Below are 19,736 nucleotides of genomic sequence, written 5' to 3'. Positions count from 1 at the left end.
ACCTGCCCAGCTGCCCACTGCCCACAGTGCCCTTCAGTCCAGCACAGCCTTTAAACAAGAGCCATGCTGCCCACCTGTAAACCACCTGGCCCACCCACCTCACAACAACACGATGGACTGAGGACAGCTCACACCTTCTCCACCTTCTCCACCCCTTTCACAGCACCTGCATCTTCCACCCGTCCTGCTCTCACACACTCACATGCTGCCCATGTCCCTAAGGCAGCACTAAGGGACCACGGAGAGCACAAGCCCCCCAGGGGGGTCTGCAGCAGATCCCCAGCAGGCTCAGCCAGAACAGGGGGACTGACGGCACTGTGTCCCCAGGTGGATTGTCCTCTGGGGGATCTTGACCCAGGATCTTCAGGGTCATGGAGGTCTCTGACCTCACAACTTTCTGCCTCTGGTTTGCCCTGCACATTCCCTCCTACACCCTCTGCCAATGCCAGGATACCAGGATCCTCCTTCAACCAGGAATCTGCTCCCACAACCAGGGAAAGAAAGCAGTGTGGAGGGTGCACAGAATTCACGGTGAAGCTGGAGCTCCTCCCCAAGGACGCTTTGCTCACAGTTACAGCCCACGGGGAAGGGGGCAGCCTGGGGAAAGGTGTGCCCTTAGGGGTTCTGTGCAGCTATGGTCCAGATGCTGGGTTCTGTTCCGCTGGAAGAGGACAGGTGATGATATCTTCTTAGAAAAGCATTTATCAGATGTGACCTGGTCAAGGTAACAATTTTTACCTTGTTAAACTATAACAAAGTGCCATAAAAGGTACTTTATTCTGGGCTCAGGTCCAAATTACCTTCCTCTAAATCACAGGGCACATATTGCCTGAAGTTGCTGGAATCTTCTTTTGGTCAAAGATCATCAGCGTTTATACTGAACACCAGGAACTTTCTACCATAATATAAAATGTCTTTTATTTCAAGGTTATCGTTCCACAACACTCTTTAACCAGTTAAAAGAAGAACAGTAACCCCTGGAGTCCAGTTCTCACCATTCTAAAGATGAATACAACCTCTGAGCTCTACCATGTTTCCATGAGGGTTTATCCTCAGACCTTAGACCACTGGCCTCTCTCCCCACTGGCCCCGTCCACCTCAGTACAGAGATACATACACCAAAAAGCAGTGCACAGTATGAAAATCTTTTACCTCCAGAAATGTAAACATTCCCCAAATTAAATAGGATTTCCAGTAACACTTTACGATTGCTTTCACTAAAGAGGGTTCCTGTGCATCCTTCTGGGCTCTCTTAACTTCTTGATCCCAGTACCTGTGATACAAAACAAAGCACAGTAAAGAACAGCATGTCCACCAAAGGGAAAATGGGAGAGGGACAGAGTGGAAGATAAGCCTTCAGTACAGGGCACTCTGTGGCTGCCCCATAGATGCTGGCTACCTGCTCACAGGGCTCCTAAAAGATAAGCAGTGCAGACTCTGAAGCACCAGAGAAACAGGCCTTGAGGGAAAAGTTCCAGATTCTGGAAACAAGTTCCTGCCAAGATTTGCTGGACCCACAGGTCACAAGCAGCTCAGGCGGGCAGACTCCCTCCTCCAGGGACTCCAATTCCAGGGACAGAGCTCGGCCTCCAGGGCCATGGCTGTGGGCTCCCTCCACGCCCACAGATGTACAGGGAACACGGGCCTCCAAAGTGGGCTAAGCCCGGGGTCAACCTGAATGGCTGAGCATGCAGTGTCAGGAGAGGAGTCTCAGAAGAACCCAGAGGAAGGCAAAGACTCCCCCAAACCTTTAGCCCCACATGGAAATTCTCACTCTTTCTCCCCTTCTCCCTGATGTCTGTGCTCACCCTTGCAGCTCTTCTCCAAGGTGCTGGGAGCGATCTTCTGGAAGCACCGAGTACATGTCATCTTGTTCTAATTTCCGTTTGTGACCAATTTTAAACAAGGGGTTTAGCCACCTGTTAAAAATTAAAAGGACAGTGACATATATGCAAATTACACATCTCTAATTATAAACCTACATTCATGGACATTATTTTAAAAAAGTCTACATTTTAAATATATAAAGATATGGGGAAAATTAGATATATGCTTACAAACACACATACATTCTAGGTATAGGAAAGTCATGCTGGCTTATATATTACATAATTAAAGCAGCCTCTTTGTGGCCTACTGAACATACATTGTACATCTGCTTTAAGTATTAAGGAAAAAAAATATGTTTAGAAATCAAATAAAGTAACAGTGGGTCAGGCATGCAGAATAGAGCTGAATGGCCATTGTGGGTAAGGCTGCAGATACGTTCCTGTATTCCTGAGGACTTAAATCTTCTGAAATGTATCAGATTGAAGGATACCTACATGCGCTGCTGCTGCTGCTGCTAAGTCGCTTCAGTCGTGTCTGACTCTGTGCGACCCCATAGACGGCAGCCCACCAGGCTCCCCCATCCCTGGGATTCTCCAGGCAAGAACACTGGAGTGGGTTGCCATTTCCTTCTCCAATGCATGAAAGTGAAAAGTGAAAGTGAAGTCGCTCAGTCATGTCCAACTCCTAGCGACCCCATGGACTACAGCCTACCAGGCCCCTCCATCCATGGGATTTTCCAGGCAAGAGTACTGGAGTGGGTTGCCATTGCCTTCTCCCCTACATGCGCTAGTGGTAAAGAATCTGTCTGCTAAAGCAGGAGATGTAAGAGATGCTGGTTCAATCCCCAGGTTGGGAAGATTCCCTGGAGAAGGAAATGGCAACCAACTTCAGTGTTCAAACCTAGAAAATCCCATGGACAGGGGAACGTGGTGGGCTACAGTCCATGGGGTCACAGTCGGACATGACTGAAGTGTCTTAGCACCAGTCATATTCAAAGCAGTTGCAAACTTGAGGTCTCAAGATCTCCTTAGATCAGTTGTCAGCACAGAGAAGTTTTTACAGGGAGTATCTTATGGACACAACACCCTGAGTCTAACAGGCTCTGGACCCTGAACTACTTACAGTCCTGTCAGAACACTCATGTGAGCCTCTTTCTGAACCCAACCTTCTGAAGACCACCTCAAGGTAAGTAATAGCTTCCCAACTAAATGCAATTGATTCTTCTTATGGTCCTCCTCGGTATCACTCTCGGGAAAATTCATTTATTTTTAAAAGTAACATTCAAACATCCAAAGGGGCTGGAATTTTACTGATTGTTGGATCTGTCACCATCAGCCTCAGTCGGGGAATAAATATTGCCCACCAGACTTTCAGGGAACTTTAGCTGACAATATCACCAAACTACGGTTTAATTCCACCATGCCCAGGCTTCTGCCCAGGGACATCAAGGTTGCCCCCACTGCCACCACACCCCTGCAAAGATGTATGTATTAGTCAAATCCCTGTTTTCTGGGGGTCCAACCAACCATTTACTATGAGCCCTCCACCTACAGGCATGGCCGACTCTAGATAATTACCATGCTTAAGGGCTCTGGGGACTGGATCATACCAAACATGGAGGGCCCTGGCCATGCACAAGTACCCTGGATGGAAGGGCACCACCATGAGCCTAAACAAGACTCAATAAAATTGAAAGACCGTGTGTGTGCCCCTGAGGGATGTTTGTTACTCAAGGACCGTGTAGCAAGGGCCACCCATGTTGGGCCATCAACTGTCTCCAAGAAAAGTACCAGGGGACAGTGGGCTATATATGGTTCACACCCAGATCAAGGTTACATTCAGATTTTAATTACACTTGCACAACCTGTGAATCAAAGGGGGCCATTCATCTAGTCAGGAGGGGAGCTGGACTGGTAATAGCAGTTGTCATCTTGTAGGCTCCCTGGTGAGCCTAGCATGAGAAAGAATTTATAGTAACCTAAGTATAAAAAAAAAAGAAATTAAAAAAGTCAGAGACTGGCCTAGGTAAGTAGAGAACCCAGTTCTAACCTTAGAATGACAAAATCCTTACTAGACCCTCTGGCCCACATGACACTTGACCACTGCAAAGCTCTTGACTACCTGCTGGCTGATCAAGGGGGAATTTGTCCCCCAACCATTTCCTGTTGTTTTTATGTTAACACTTGTGGTTAGATAGAAAAGAGCACATCCCAACTGCCAGAGAAAACTGCTTGCAGACAAAGACAAATATCATACAGTATCACTCATACATGGAATCTTAAAAAGCAGTATAAATGAACTTATCTACCAAAGAGAAACAGAGTTACAGATGTAGAAAATGAACTTATGGTTACCAGCGAGGGAGGGAGGAAGGGACAAATTGGGAGACTGGGACTGACATACATAAACTACTATATATATATATCCAACCCTTTGCAACCCCATGAACTGCAGCCCGCCAGGCTCCTCTGCCCATGGGGATTCTCCAGGCAAGAATACCTGAGTGGGTTGCCATGCTATCCTCAGTGGATCTTCCCAACCCAGTGATCTAACCCAGGTCTCCTGCACTGCAGGCGGATTCTTTATGGTCTGAGCCATCAGGGAACTATATATAAAAGAGATAACTAATAAGAACCTACTGTGTAGCAGAGGGAACTCTACTTAATACTCTGTAGTAGCTTTTATCTTTTTTAAAGAAAAGAACCTTTTAAAAATAGTGGATATATGTATATTGATTTACTTTGCTGTACTCCTGAAACTAACACAACACTGTAAATCAACTATACTCCAATAAAAATTCTTCTTTAATAGAGAGAAGGTCACTTGGCCAAATACTCAAAACAAGAAGGGCCTGGCTGAACAAATTTGTGACAGGAACAAAAGAATGTTCCCCAGCTTCCCTGGGCTACTAAGGCCATTCTTAGAACCCCTTAAAATTATTCTCCTTTTCTGGCTCTTTGGCCCATGATTCTTCAATTGTCTCATTAGTTTTATCTCTTCGAGAACTGAGACAACCAAGTGGCAGATGGTCTTTACCCAAGGCTATGAGCAATTGGGACTCTAGCCTGGTGACAATCAGATTCATTTTGGTGGAATCAGGAGAAATCCACTCCTCTAACCCAAAGCAAAAACAACACCCAGTTATGGATGTGACTGGTGATGGAAATAAAGTTCGATGCTGTAAGAACAATATTGTATAGGAACATGGAATGTTACATCCGTGAATCAAGGTAAATTGGAAGTGGTCAAGCAGGTGATACCAAGAGTCAACATCGATATTTTAGGAATCAATGAACTAAAATGGGGTGAAATGGGTGAATTTAACTCAGATGACCATTATATCTACCACTGTAGGCAAGAATCCCTTAGAAGAAATGGAGTAGCCATTATAGTCAACAAGAGTCCAAAATGCAGTACTTGGGTGCAATCTCAAAAATGACAAAATGCTCTCTGTTCGTTTCCAAGGTAAACTATTCAATATCATGGTAATCCAAGTCTATGCCCCAACCAGTAATGCCAAAGAAGCTGAAGTTGAATGGTTCTTTGAAAATCTACAAGACCTTCTAGGACTAACACCCCCAAAAAGATATTCTTTTCATCATGGGGACTGAAATGCATAACTAGGAAGTCAAGAGATACCTGGTATAACAGGCAAATTTGACCTTGAATTACAAAATGAAGCAGGGCAAAGGCAAACAAAGTTTTGCCAAGAGAATGTACTGGTCATAGCAAACACCCTCTTCCAACAAAACAAGTAAAGACTACACATGAACATCATTGGATGGTCAATACCAAAATCAGATTGATTATATTCTTTGCAGCTGAAGATGGAGACACTCTACACAGTCAGCAGAAACAAGACCAGGAGCTGACTGTTCAGATCATGAACTCCTTAGTGAAAAATTCAGTCTTAAATTGAAAAAAGTAAGGAAAGCCACTAGACCATTCAGATATGACCTAGATCAAATCCCTTATGGTTATAGAGTGGAAGTGACAATAGATTCAAGGGATTATATCTGATAGACAGAGTGCCTGAAGGGCTATGGACAGAGATAAGTGACATTGTACAGGAGGCAGTGATCAAGACCATCCCCAAGAAAAAGAAATGCAAAAAGGCAAAATGGTTGTCTGAGGAGGCCTTCCAAATAGCTGAGAAAAGAAGACAAGAAAAAGGCAAAGGAGAAAAGCAAAGATATACCCATGTGAATGCAGACTTCCAAAGAATAGCAAGGAGAGATACGAAAGCCTTCCTAGGGATCAAGGCAAAGAAATGAGGAAAATATTAGAATGGGAAAGACTAGAGATCTCTTCAAGAAAATTAGTGAAACCAAGGGAAAATTTCTTGCAAAGATGGACACAATAAAGGACAGAAATGTTATGAATGTAACAGAAGCAGAAGATACTAAGAAGAGGTGGCAAGAATACACAGAAGAACTATACAAAAAAGATCTTCATGACACAGATAAAAACGGTGGTGTGATCACTGGACAACAGCCAGACATCCTGGAACATGAAGGCAAGTTAGCCCTTGGGAAGCATCACTATAAACAAAAGTAGTGGAGTTGATGGAATTCTAGCTGAGGTATTTCAAATCCTAAAAGATGACGCTTTTAATTGCTACATTAAATATGCCAGCAAATTTGGAAAACTGAGCAGTGGCCACAGGACTGGAAAAGTTCAGTTTTCATCAATCCCAAAGAAAGGCAATTCGAAAGAATGTTCAAAGTACCACACAATTGCATTCATCTCACACGCTAGCAAAGTAATACTCAAAATTATCCAATATTACATGAACCATGAACTTCCAGATGTTAAAGCTGGATTTGGAAAAGGCAGAGGAACCAGAATCAAAATACCAACATCTGTTGGATCATAGAAAAAGCCAGAGAATTACAAAAAACATCGATTTCTGATTTATGGACTATTGCTAAGTCTTTGACTGTGTGGATCACAACAAACTGTGGAAAATTCCTCAAGAGACAGGAATACCGGACAACTTGACCTGCCTGCTGAGAAATCTGTATGCAGGTCAGGAAGCAACAGTTAAAACTGGACACGGAAAAAGAGATTGGAGAGAGGAGTATGGCAAGTTCGTAGAGTTCCAGAAAAACATCTATTTCTGCTTTATTGACTATGCCAAAGCCTTTGACTGTGTGAATCACAAAATATTGTGGAAAATTCTTCAAGAGATGTGAATACCAGATCACCTGACCTGCCTCTTGTGAAACCTGTATGCAGTTCAGGAAGCAACAGTTAGAACTGGACATGGAACAACAGACTGGTTCCAAATAGGAAAAGGAGTACGTCAAGGCTGTATGTTGTCATCCTGCTTATTTAACTTATATGCAGAGTACATCATGAGAAAGCCTGGGCTGGATGAAGCACAAACTAGAATCAAGATTGTCAGGAGAAATTTCAATAACCTCAGATATGCAGATGACACCACCCTTGTGGCAGAAAGTGAAGAAGAACTAAAAAGTGTCTTGATTAAAGTGAAAGAGGATAGTGAAAGAGTTGGCTTAAAGCTCAACATTCAGAAAACGAAGATCATGGCATCCGGTCCCATCACTTCATGACAAATAGATGGGGAGACAGTGGAAACAGTGGCTGACTTTATTTTTTTTTGGCTCCAAAATCACTTCAGATGGTAATTGCTGCCACGAAGTTATGGCCAACCTAGACAGCATATTAAAAAGCAGAGACATTACTTTGTCAACAAAGGTTAATCTCGTCAAGGCTATGGTTTTTCCTGTAGTTATGTATGGATGTGAGAGTTGGACTATAAAGAAAGCTGAGTGCAGAAGAATTGATGCTTTTGAACTGTGGTGTTGGAGAAGACTCTTGAGAGCCCCTTGGACTGTAAGAAGATCCAACAGGTCCATCCTAAAGGAGATCAGTCCTGGGTGTTCATTGGAAGGACGATGTTGAAGCTGAAACTCCAATATTTTGGTCACCTGATACAAAGAGCTGACTCATCTGAAAAGACCCAGATGTTGGGAAAGATTAAAGGCAGGAAGAGAAGGGGATGACAGAGGATGAGATGGTTAGATGGCATTACCAACTCAATGGACATGAGTTTGGGATAAACTCTGGGAGTTGGTGATGGACAGGGCAGCCTGGTGTGCTGCGGTTCATGGGGTCGCCAAGAGTAGGACACAACTGAGCAGCTGAACTCACTGACTGAACTGACGGCAGAAAGAAAAGAAGAGCTAAAGAGCCTCTCAATGATGGTGAAAGAGGAGAGTGAAAAAAGCTGGCATAAAACTTAACATTCCAAAGATGAAGATCATGCATCTGGTCCCAACAGTTCAGTTCAGTTCAGTTCAGTTACTCAGTCGTGTCCGACTCTTTGCAACCCCATGAATCGCAGCACGCCAGGCCTCCCTGTCCATCACTAACTCCCGGAGTTCACTCACACTCACGTCCATCAAGTCAGTGATGCCATCTAGCCATCTCATCTTCTGTCGTCCCCTTCTCCTCCTGCCCCCAATCCCTCCCAGCATCAGAGTCTTCTCCAATGAGTCAACTCTTTGCATGAGGTGGCCAAAGTACTCGAGTTTCAGCTTTAGCATCATTCCTTCCAAAGAAATCCCAGGGCTGATCTTCTTCAGAATGTACTGGCTGGATCTCCTTGCAGTCCAAGGGACTCTCAAGAGTCTTCTCCAACACCACAGTTCAAAAGCATCAGTTCTTAGGTGCTCAGCCTTCTTCACAGTCCAACTCTCACATCCATACATGACCATAGGAAAAACCATAGCCTTGACTAGATGGACCTTTGTTGGCAAAGTGATGTCTCTGCTTTTGAATATGCTATCTAGGTTGGTCATAACTTTCCTTCCAAGGAGTAAGCGTCTTTTAATTTCATGGCTGCAGTCACCATCTGCAGTGATTTTGGAGCCCCAAAAAATAAAGTCTGAAACTGTTTCCACTGTTTCCCCATCTATTTCCCATGCAGTGATGGGACCGGATGCCATGATCTTCGTTTTTTGAATGTTGAGCTTTAAGCCAACTTTTTCACTCTCCACTTTCATTTTCATCAAGAGGCTTTTGAGTTCCTCTTCACTTTCTGCCATAAGGGTGATGTCATCTGCATATCTGAGGTTATTGATATTTCTCCTGGCAATCTTGATTCCAGCTTGTGTTTCTTCCAGTCCAGCATTTCTCATGATGTACTCTGCATAGAAGTTAAATAAGCAGGGTGACAATATACAGCCTTCACATACTCCTTTTCATGGCAAATAGATGGGGAAACATGGAAACAGTGACAGACTTTATTTTGGAGGCTCCAAAATGACTGCAGATGGTGACTGCAGCCATGAATTAAAAGACATGAATTAAAAGATCCTTGGAAGAAAAGTTATGGCAATCCTAGACAGCATATTAAAAAGCAGAGACATTACTCTGCTGACAAAGGTCTGTCTAGTCAAAGCTATGGCTTTTCCAGTAGTCATGAATGGATGTGAGGTTTGGACTATAAAGAAAACTGAGCACCGAAGAATTGATGCTTTTGAACTGTGTTTTGGAGAAGACTCGTGGAGTGCAAGGAGATCCAACCAGTCAATCCTAAAGAAAATCTTTCCTGAATATTCTTTGGAAGGACCAATTCTTTGGCCACCTGATGCGAAGAATTGATTCATTGGATACGACCCTGATGCAGGGAAAAATTGAAGGCAGGAGGAGAAGGGGATGACAGAGGATGAGATATTTGGATGGCATCACCATCTCAATGGACATGAGTTTGAGCAAGCTCCAGGAGTTCACAATGGACAAGGAAACCTGGCGTGCTGCAGTACATGGGATCACAAAGAGTTAGACACTTTCAGCGACTGAACTGAACTGAACCCAATATGTGACAATGCCTATGCTTAGCAGGTAGCAAGATCAGAAGATGAACCTTTGCCCCTTCAGAGTCCTTCAGTAATAAGGAGCAGTAAAAAGGAAAGGCTGATAACCCAGAAATATATCCCTGTCCCTCCCTCGAATGTAAACCAACTGCTCTTATCTGAGTTTCAGGCTCAATCATAAAAGGAAAGAAAAAAATAAGAACTGATTAGAACTAGGTAGGACCAAAATGGCAGAAGCTCTAACATCTAGTAGACACAGATCCTCATTATGCATCCACTGTAATATAGAAGTATGATAAATTACACACCAACCAGGACCACTAAAGTTGACAATGGCTATGACAACAAAGCAAAGAGCTCATACAAGGACTAAAAAGGAGTGCTACCTTAATTTCAGGTCCAAATCACACTGCATTATTGGGTAAGCCATGAATATTCCTCCCTCTCTTAACCTGATTCTCTTCTTTTTACTTCAACCCTCCTATATACCCAGCTGGGCTGAGAGGTTGACTTGCAAACTAAGTCTCCGCTTTTCCATTCTTTGGTCACTGAGCAAAGCTTGTGCTCTACCAGTCTCACCATCAGTTTAATTATTGGTTGTGGGAATCTGAGGGAGAAAGAACCTCCCCATCATGATAAGGGGTCTCATCCTGGGCTAGGCCCCTGGCACAATTCCAGGCAACCAATTCCATGACAAGCACAACAGTTACATACACAAGAAACACAGACCCCAGAACCAGACTTCCTGGTTCGAGATCCCACTCCACCACTTACAAGCTGTGTGATGGTAAGCAACTTACTCAACCTCTATGCTTCAGAGTCTTCAAGCATGAAATAAGAGGTAATAGCTCCTTCCTCCCCAGCAGGATCACTGGAAATGGGTGCCAATGAAAATGGAAGTCTTCACCTTCCATTTCTATGCACATACATTTTCAAAGTCAACAAACAGAATGTGCTTTGAGAGTTTCTTGCCTTACTTGACGTTAAAGAGACATTTGTCTACTTTGCTATATTTATGGTAACCACGCACATATTCCTTCTTCTAGGTCTCTCTTTCCTAAAGGGCGATCAAATAGCCAAGGGATGTAGCTACATGCACTGAATACACCACCGTCAAAACAAGCATAGGAGCTGCCATCCCCCTGGGGATCCCCTAGGCTGTCCAATAAAAGAAGTATCAGAATTTGTGGAAAAGATAAATGGGTTATCTTTAAGACCTAATAATCACCCAAGTGGGATTAAAATCCAAAGGTTCAGGCCTGCATATCTGTAGTCCCAGCTGTTAGATGAAGACTTCAATTAAGAGCTTTAGCTCTCTGCAGTGCTTTTCATCTCTGTGTTTCCTCCCAGCTCATGGACCTGTCAGTGGTTTCAGGACCAAAGGACTCCTGGGCAGGACCATCTGCATCAAGACCACGCACTGCTTCTCTGAAGGACAGAGATCTGGATAAGATGCCACAGGTTTCAGGGATCCCATCCCCAGGGTTTGGTTCTCAAAGGTAGAAGTGGAGATATTCACAATAGGGCCAGGGGCTGTGGTCAAATACATACTCTACTCCTGGCTGTGTGCCCCAGGCAAAAGCAACACATGTTCCAGAATAATGTCCCCATTCATTTCATACAAAACAATAGTGTTTTGTACACACATGAAATTGGCCAAAACTAGGTACCAGGACATACAGAACCACACAGGGAGTGAAGGAGGGACAGAAAGAAATACATGGTCATAGACAGGGGGAGGGAAGGAACCTAGGGCAGTTGGAACTCAGATGTTCACCTAAGGAACATGGGAAAAGGTGGGGATGTTATTGGAAGATGGCAAAGATGCAGGGCACTAAATAGATAAAGAAAATTGTTCACAAGCTGCTTGCTTGGGGGGGGCCATGGGGGAGTTGCAGCTTATTTCAGAACTGACAGCGAATTCCTGAATGGTTCTGAGGCCACTGGATAAGGTGGAGAGTAGGGAGCCCAGTCCCTTCTCCCACTGGGCAGTGACTCCCCCTGAGCAATCTCCTTGCCTTCTTCTCCTGCTGCATCAGCTCTCAGGCTCTGGGGCTGGCTGGGCAGAGAGCAGCAAGGCAGGGAGACTCAGTTCCCCTGACACCAGGTTCCTTAGTACCCCTCCCAACCCTACCGCTCCCAACGTCCCAACCCCACCGGCCCCAGGCACCCAGGCACGCTCCCTCGCCTTGTCCCTTGGTCCCCAACAGAAGCCGACAGTGTCAGGCTTGCCCTGCAGTGGAATGTCACGCTCAGACAGGGCGCTCACCAGACAAACAGGCGCGAGCAGAAGTTCGCCTTCTGCAGCGGGCTGGTCTTCACCTCCGCGGACACAGGCAGCATCTTGCCGGCCAAGGTGGTCACAGACCAGGGTCTCCCTGCTCAGGCGGCGGTGGGGCTCCTGCTGCTCCTGGAGGCGCCGGCGGGGATGCTGGAGACTGGCCGCCTCACAGGTCCACTGGGTCGGAGCCTGAGAACACCTGCTTCTGAGAGTGGACCGCCCTTTGTGCACCAGGTCCGCCTCCCAAGACTGAGCAGCCTCCAGGGTCCACCTCTGAGGCACCCGCTCTGTGCAGGTGTTGCCACAGGCATAGGATGGATGCAACGTGCCACGTGTGGGACTGCAGGACCAAGAAACAGCCAGGTAGATGCTTCCAGAAGCCTCGCGCAGGTGGGAGGCAGTTATCAGCTCTTTGATAAAGGCAGCAGGCTGACTGCGGGGCACAACCAGCCCAGCTCCCAGGAACACACCTGGCTGCAAACTCTGCGGAAGTTCCTGCTCTGAGCCCAGGCACTCACCCAGAAGGTGGAGACGAGAGGCTCAGGCCCTGCCCATCTCTGCTGCTCAGAGGCTCCCCATGGGCTGCAGAGGAAACCTGGAGAAAGCTAGCAGAAGAAGATAGAAGCCTCCTCTCTGGGCCCTCTGCCCTCATCAAAACCAAACAAGGGCCCTGTGGGAAGTTCTCCAACTGTAATGAAGCAGAACCCAGTGGGGCCTTCCTGGGATAGATCCTACCCCAACCCCATGCCCTGTGCCTGTCTCTTATTTATAGAAAATCTTCAGTCTCCCAGGCCTCATCTGAATCACATAAGGCTGGCTCAAGAATTAATGGCTGGAAAAATGTGAACACGTAATAAAAAAAAATAAAAAATAAAAAAAAACCTTTATCAATAGATTAGCCATACTGCAGTCACAGAATCTTTAGTTCCTCCCAGAAGGCTACAGATAATATGTTTGGTGCACATTTCCGAGTTGTTTTGCAGATGCTAAAAAGTCCACCAGGTGGAAGAAGTTAACTACATGATGACCATGATAAACTGGAACCTAAGGATTTATGATGATAACCCCTGTTGCATTACCGTGCTCCTCAACATCAAGCAGAGAATAGTGCATGAGCTAAATCAAGTACTCTCCACTCTCTCCCCTAGTCTGTCTTTAAAAAACCTCCCCTGAAATCCACTGGGGAGTCCCAGCCTTCTGAGCATGAGCATCCTTACTCCTTGTTTGGCCTTTGCAATAAACCTTTCTCTGCTCAGAACGCCAACATTTCAGTTCATATCACCTCAGTATACATTGGACACAAGGGCTTGGTTTGGCCAATACAAACCAGGCACCAAATATTTGATGATGGCCAACAACAGGGTTTAGCACAGATTATGTTTGTAGAGCTATAAGACTTAAACAAATGTAACAAAAGATTAGAAGACTTCAAATGATTTCAAAACATGAATTCATTGGAGATTGCCACAACATGTGAGGTGTCTTGCATCTCACAGGTTAAATTGTGGGGGGACCTCTGTGAGCTTTTTGCTGCCCTCTTTGAAGAGGAATTTGGGACAGAGAGATTGCCTTGTGATTTCTTTCATCATGAGCTCAGGGCCTGCCTAGTGGAGAAATAGTGGCAATATGTTATAGAATACAGGTTATGTGCATTTGTGGGAAACTTAATTCACTTTTAACTCCCACAATGCCCTATTCAAGAAGGTATTATCTCTATTTTACAGATGAGAAAGATGAGGCTCAAGGACAGCATTCTCCAAGATTTTTGAATCAGTAAATGATGAATTTTGATTTGGATTCAAGTCCAAGTCCAGCATGACTGTCTCACTGTTGGATGGTCAGTGTGTGAAAAGTGTCTGGAATATGCTATCTGAATGAATCAATGCCGTAGGACTGAGAATAAAATCTTGGGCTCCCACTCATAAGTGATAAGTTATTTGTGTGGCCATCTTACCAGCTCAGCAGCTTCTCTTCCCTTTCATTCTAAATGAAGAAAGATCAAAGTCTGTGGTGCTTATAATAAGATCATCTCATTATTCTTTGATAATTTCCCATGTACCTTGGCTAAAATGGTGTTATTAATAACAACTTTTAGCTTCAGTTATGCAAGCTGAATATGTCCTGCAGAACTAGTGTACAGTAATTTGGTTACAGTTGAAATTACAGTACTGTGCCCTTTTCATTTGCTGAGAGAGTAGAGTTTGGGAGTTCTCAACATACAAGAGAGAAAAAATTAAATGATTAAGATGTGAAGTGATAGATATATTGATTGGCTTGGTATGATGAGCATTTCAAAATGTATATGTATGTCAAGTCATCAAGTTGTACATCTAAATATATACAATTTTTGATCATCAATTAGACCTCAATAAAGCTGAAGGAGAAATTAATTTTAAAGAAACCCTTAATGTATTCAAATATTTTTTATAACTCAAAGATATAAGAATGGCAAACTGTTGATAATTTTCTATTGATGGGCATGCTGGTGGTTTATTATACTATTTTCTTGATATTTCATGCATGTTTGAAGTTTTCTATTGAAAAAAGGAAGACAAAGCTGAAAATTGTCAACTTCCAATTACCCATCTTTCTGGTGTTAACTCTTTCTCAGATAATGCAATCAAACAACCTAAATAATCACTCCTCACTTGATTTCCAGTTCTCTTTGAAATTCTCTACATTTCTCCATCCCTATAAATGTTCAGCTACTAGCTCTACTTCAAAGATGAATAAATTGCTTGCTGAAGTTGGAAGTCTAGTGACTTCTCTTGTCACACTTCCCCAGACTGTTCTCTCTGGTCCCCACAACTGTCTCAAGACCATAATTAGTGTCTCCAAACTGTCAAATACACTCAGTCCCTACAGCTTCTGCTGTATTTTTTTTTTAATAAGATTTTTTGAGACTTCTTAGGAATCTTTTCTGAACATACACTACTATGATATTTAGGAGAAATGTTCAAATCCAATGTTACACTGTTCAGAGGACTGGCTCTGGAGCCAAGGGACCAGAGCTCTAGAGGCCTCATTCATCCTGCCTCCAACAGAGTTACTGTCAGCCTCAGAATTTGTGAAAGTATTTTGTAAAAACTAAAACAAATACAAATAAAACTCTGTTTTGAAATGACTATACTACTAAGTGCCATCAACAGATTCAATACAATCCCTATGAAATTACCAGTGGCACTTTTCACAGAACTAGAACAAAAAAATTTGCAATTCATATGGAGACATAAGAGACCCTGAATATCCAAAACAGTCTTCAGAAAGAAGAATGGAGCTGGAGGAATCAAGCTTCCTGACTTCAGACTAAACTACAAAGCTACAGTAATCAAGAGAGTATGGTACTGGCACAAAAACAGAAATATAGAAAAATGTAACAAGATAGAGAACTCAAAGATGAACCCACCCACCTAAGGGTACCTAATTTTTGACAAAGGAAGCAAGAATATACAATGGGGCAAAGACAGCCACTTCAATAAGTGGTGCTGGAAAAACTGGACAGCTACATGCAAAAGAATGAAATTAGAACATTACCTAAAACCATACACAAAGATAAACTCAAAGTGGATTAAAGACCTAAATGTAAGACCAGAAACTATTAAACTCTTAGAGGAGAACATAGGCAGAGCACTTGATGACATAAATCAAAGCAAGATCTCCTACCCACCTCCTAGAATAATGGAAATAGAAACAAAAGTAAACAAGCACAGCCTAATTAAACTTAAAATCTTTTGCACAGCAAAGGAAACTACAAACAAAGTGAAAAGACAACCCTCAGAATGGGAGAAAATAATAGCAAAGGAAACAACTGATAAAGAATTCATTTCTAAAATATACAAGCAGCTCATACAACTCAATACCAGAAAAGCAAACAACCTAATCAAAAAGTGGGAAAGGGACCTGAAGAGACATTTCTCCAAAGAAGACATACAGATGGGTAACAGGCACACGAAAAGATGCTCAACATCGCTCATTATTGGATAAATGCAAATCAAAACTACAAGAAGTTACCACCTCACACCAGTCAGAGTGCCCATCATCAAAAAGCCTAAAAACAATGGATGCTGGAGAGGGTATGGAGAGAGGGGAACATTCTTGTAATGTAAACTGCTACAGTCACTATGGAAGACAGTAAAATCACCGTACGACCCAGCAATCACACCCTTAGGCATATACCCGGAGGAAATAAAAACTGAAAAAGACACACGTACCCAAATGTTCACTGTAGCACTGTTTACAATAGCGAGAACATGCAGGCAACCTGGATGTCCATCGACATATAAATGGATAGAGAAGCTGTGGCACACATATATACAATGGACTAGTGCTGCTGCTGCTGCTGCTGCTGCTGCTAAATTGCTTCAGTCATGTCTGACTCTGTGTGACCCCAGAGATGACAGCCCACCAGGCTCCCCCGTCCTTGGGATTCTCCAGGCAAGAATACTGGAGTGGGTTGCCATTACCTTCTCCAAACTCAGCCATGAAAAGGAACAGATTTGAATCTGTTCTAATGACGTGGACGAAATTAGAGCCTATTATGCAGAATGAAGTAAGTCAGAAAGAGGAATATAAATATTGTATACTGACACATATATCTGAATGGAATGGGAAGAATCTGAAGAGATGGCACTGATGAATTTATTTTCAGTGCAACAATGGAGAAACACACATAAAGAACAGACCTATGGATAGAATGGGAGGAGAGGAGGGAGAAGGGGAGATGTATGGAGAAAGTAACATAGAAATTCACAATACCATATGTAAAATAGATAGCCAATGAGAATTTGCTGTATGACTCAGGGACCTCAAACATGGACTCTGCGAAAGGCTGAAGGGTGAGGTGGGGAGGAAGATGGGAGGGAGATCCAGGAGGGAGGGGACATGGGTATACCTATGGCTGATTCTTGTTGGTGTATGACAGAAAACTACAAAATTCTATAAAGCAATTACCTTTCAATTAAAAAACAACAACAAAAAACTTTTTGTTTTGCACAGGTGTTCAGTGAATGACTTTCAGGCGCAGGACCACTAGGCCAGACACAGAGCTTACAAACATGGGGGAGATGTCATAAGACCTCTATCTGCACTTGTTTACTGAGCTGAAATTGTTCAATACTACAACTAGAAGAACAATAACAAGTGATGGAAAGGATGTACAGAAACTGGAATTCTCATATATTGCTGGTGGGAATGTAACATGGTACAACCACAAAGTTACCACATAACCCAGAAATTCTGCTCATAGTTATCTATCCAGGATAAATGAAAACATATGCCCACATGAAAACTTAGTTACTAATAGTATAACACCATTATTCATAAAAAGGTAATAATTAGGGGTGTTAGGGGTGGGAGGAAGCAAGTGTACACCACCTAATGAATGGATAAATAAAATCTAGTATTACATGCAATAGGATATTATTTGTAAAGATAGATACATGTATGTATGCCACAACATGGATGAACATTGAATATATTATGCTGAGTTAATGAAGCCAGCCATTGACAAAACAACATCTAAGGAGAAATTAAATCTTGTTGGACTTGATGATTCATTTCCAAATAAATCTAAGGGATCGTAGGGGAAATCTGTACCTGTGCAAACTATAAATTATTATATGGTCTACAGCAGGAGTTCCCAACCCCTGATCTATGGCCTGTTAGGAACCAGGCCACAGAGCAAGAGGTGAGCAATGGGCGAGGAAGAGAAGCTTGATGGGTATTTAGAGCCATTTCTCATCACTCCCATTGCCATCTGATCTCCACCTCCTGTCAGATTAGCAGCAGCATTAGATTCTCATAGAAGCATGAACCCTACTGTGAACTGCTCATGTGAGGGATCTAGGTTGAGCACTCCTTATGAGAATCTAATACCTTATGATCTGAGGTGGAGCTGAAGTGATGATGCTAGCACTGAGGAGCACCTGCAAGTACGATTATCATTAGCAGAGAGGTTGACAGCAGAGGGTCTGCAATAAGCCAATTGCTTGCCCACTCATATCAAGACCCTTTCAATGAGTGGCAAGTGACAAGCTGCATCTGTTGGCAGGCCGTACAGGAGCACATGAGTTGGTGTACTTCAATTGCACAGCTGCATCTCGTGACAGTCTTTAAGGCAGAATCCGACACTAATTTTACTGTGCACAAGCCTGTCCATTACTTCCATCAGTGCCTCTTTCCTGCACTGCATACTTGTCTCTGTCACAGTTTTGGTAAGCCCACAAGCTAACTTTAGCCAAAATGAGTAAAAAACAGAATCAGAGCTTCTTTGATAAGGGGGAGAGACCCAATGATGAGACAGCAAGAGTCTAAGACTGCCAACAAAAGAAAACTTCAATTAAGATAAAATATCAAGAGTTCTACTTCAATTACAAGTTAATTGCAATACATATATTTGCAACCAGTTATGCAATGAAGCCACAAAACCGTCACAACTGTTGTCACATGGAAAACAAGCACCCTGCATTGAAAGACAAGCCTTTGGAGTTTTTCAAAAGGAAATATGTGAACAGGAAGAACAGAAGCAATTAGTGATGGCCACAACTTCATCAAATCTGTCTGCACTGAGAGTATCATTCTTAGTGGTGAACATCATTGCTAAAGTTAAAAAGTGCCGGGGTCCAGCCCCAGCTGATCCAGGGTATTCGAAGGAGAGACGGCATAGGCGAGGGTCAGGAAACAACTGCTTAATTACACGTTAATTAAGGATACAAAGAGTAATAGAATGAGGATAGCTCAGTAGGAAAATTCAGTGGAGAAAAGAGGCTGAGTAGCTTGGTTTATGCGGGAGACCAATAAAACTTCAAGACAAGAAGTTTGCACCACTTACGTAGGCCGCAGGCGTCCTTCCGTTCTCCCGAAGGAGAGGAGACACTGAGGCCTCCCCGGTCGGATCTTAGAAGCCCAGGCATAATTAGCAAGCATGGCGGGTTCCGCGCTCCAGATGGAGACTCAGCCAGAATTTGGGAGAGAGAGCGACATGGGGAGACCAAGTTTTGGTGAACAAGGCCCACACTTTATTTTCCAAAGTAGTTTTTATACCTTAAGTTGTGCATAGAGGATAATGGGGGAAGGGGTGGAGTCATGCAAGGACAGCAGTTCCTGGTTCTAATCGAAGCCAGGCTTTCAAACTTATCATATGCAAAAGTTCAGGTGATTGACATCATCTTCTGGCCAGGAGGCCTGTTAACATTTTAAGAAACTTTTTTTTCTCTAAAGGTGATTATTCCAAAGTCAGGCACCAGCCTCCAAAAAAGCATTGGACAAAGCTGCATTTTACATTTCTATACACCCATTATATCAATCAATACACTGCCAAGGACACAGTAGGTAAGGAGTATGGAGACTTAGCAGCAAACATTGGCCCAACAAGTGAAAAACCCTTCACCAATACAATTTCTAATCAATCTTTTAACTACTCAAAGGAATCTGTGTTTAGGCAGTTTAGAACATCTCCTGCCTCTCACAGTTGGGAGGCTCTGAACAATCACATGTGACCGGAAAAACCTATTCAGGCAGGCTAGAGGATTTCCAAAGGAGTTTTTAGGTTGAAACACTGTCACACCCAGAATTATTAACTGGAGCTGTAAGCTAACTCTTTTTTCAGAGAGAGGTAGTGGGGGACAGCCCCCTGTAAAGTCAGAGGTGTAGGTGAAAGCACAAAGCAGAAAGTAGGAAGACTCTGGTTTGGGGGGTAGATGCTCGAGAATTTCCAGGGGGACTCCTGAGGCTCGATCCCGCCTTTGCGTATGCCGAGCCTCCTTCCTCATGACCTTTGTCAT

At 43.5% G+C, this 19,736-nt stretch overlaps 1 protein-coding gene across 2 annotated transcripts; it reads right to left on the bottom strand.

The window, feature by feature from the left end:
* Positions 1–892: 892 nt before the first annotated feature.
* Positions 893–19,001, bottom strand: LOC129624654 (ATP-binding cassette subfamily C member 4-like). 2 transcript variants are annotated; one of them, XM_055542812.1, is made up of 3 exons: positions 18,785–19,001; positions 1,809–1,919; positions 893–1,273 (listed from the first exon to the last, which is right to left on the bottom strand). In XM_055542812.1, exons 1-3 carry the CDS (start codon positions 18,877–18,879, stop codon positions 1,099–1,101), a joined length of 381 nt encoding a protein of 126 aa, XP_055398787.1. In that variant the 5' UTR covers positions 18,880–19,001; the 3' UTR covers positions 893–1,098. The 2 variants fall into 2 exon arrangements, with proteins under 2 accessions (XP_055398787.1, XP_055398789.1); XM_055542814.1 differs by lacking the exon at positions 18,785–19,001 and adding an exon at positions 11,944–12,295.
* Between the last annotated feature and the right edge of the window lie 735 nt (positions 19,002–19,736).

This window comes from Bubalus kerabau, chromosome 12 (genome assembly GCF_029407905.1).
Source record: "Bubalus kerabau isolate K-KA32 ecotype Philippines breed swamp buffalo chromosome 12, PCC_UOA_SB_1v2, whole genome shotgun sequence".
Taxonomy (NCBI): domain Eukaryota; kingdom Metazoa; phylum Chordata; class Mammalia; order Artiodactyla; family Bovidae; genus Bubalus; species Bubalus kerabau.
The sequence above is the reverse complement of the archived record's forward strand: the minus strand, read 5'-3'. Positions and strand labels throughout refer to the sequence as shown.

Bases quoted from the DNA above. Each gene is read 5' to 3' on its own strand.
- LOC129624654 (XM_055542812.1), bottom strand. From the start codon at position 18,879: ATGCTTGCTAATTATGCCTGGGCTTCTAAGATCCGACCGGGGAGGCCT. The intron at 1,920-18,784 runs GTAAGTGGTGCA...AATTTTTAACAG, and splicing joins GAAGGACGCCTGCGGCCTAC to GTGGCTAAACCCCTTGTTTA. The intron at 1,274-1,808 runs GTGAGCACAGAC...TTTGTATCACAG, and splicing joins CTTGGAGAAGAGCTGCAAGG to GTACTGGGATCAAGAAGTTA.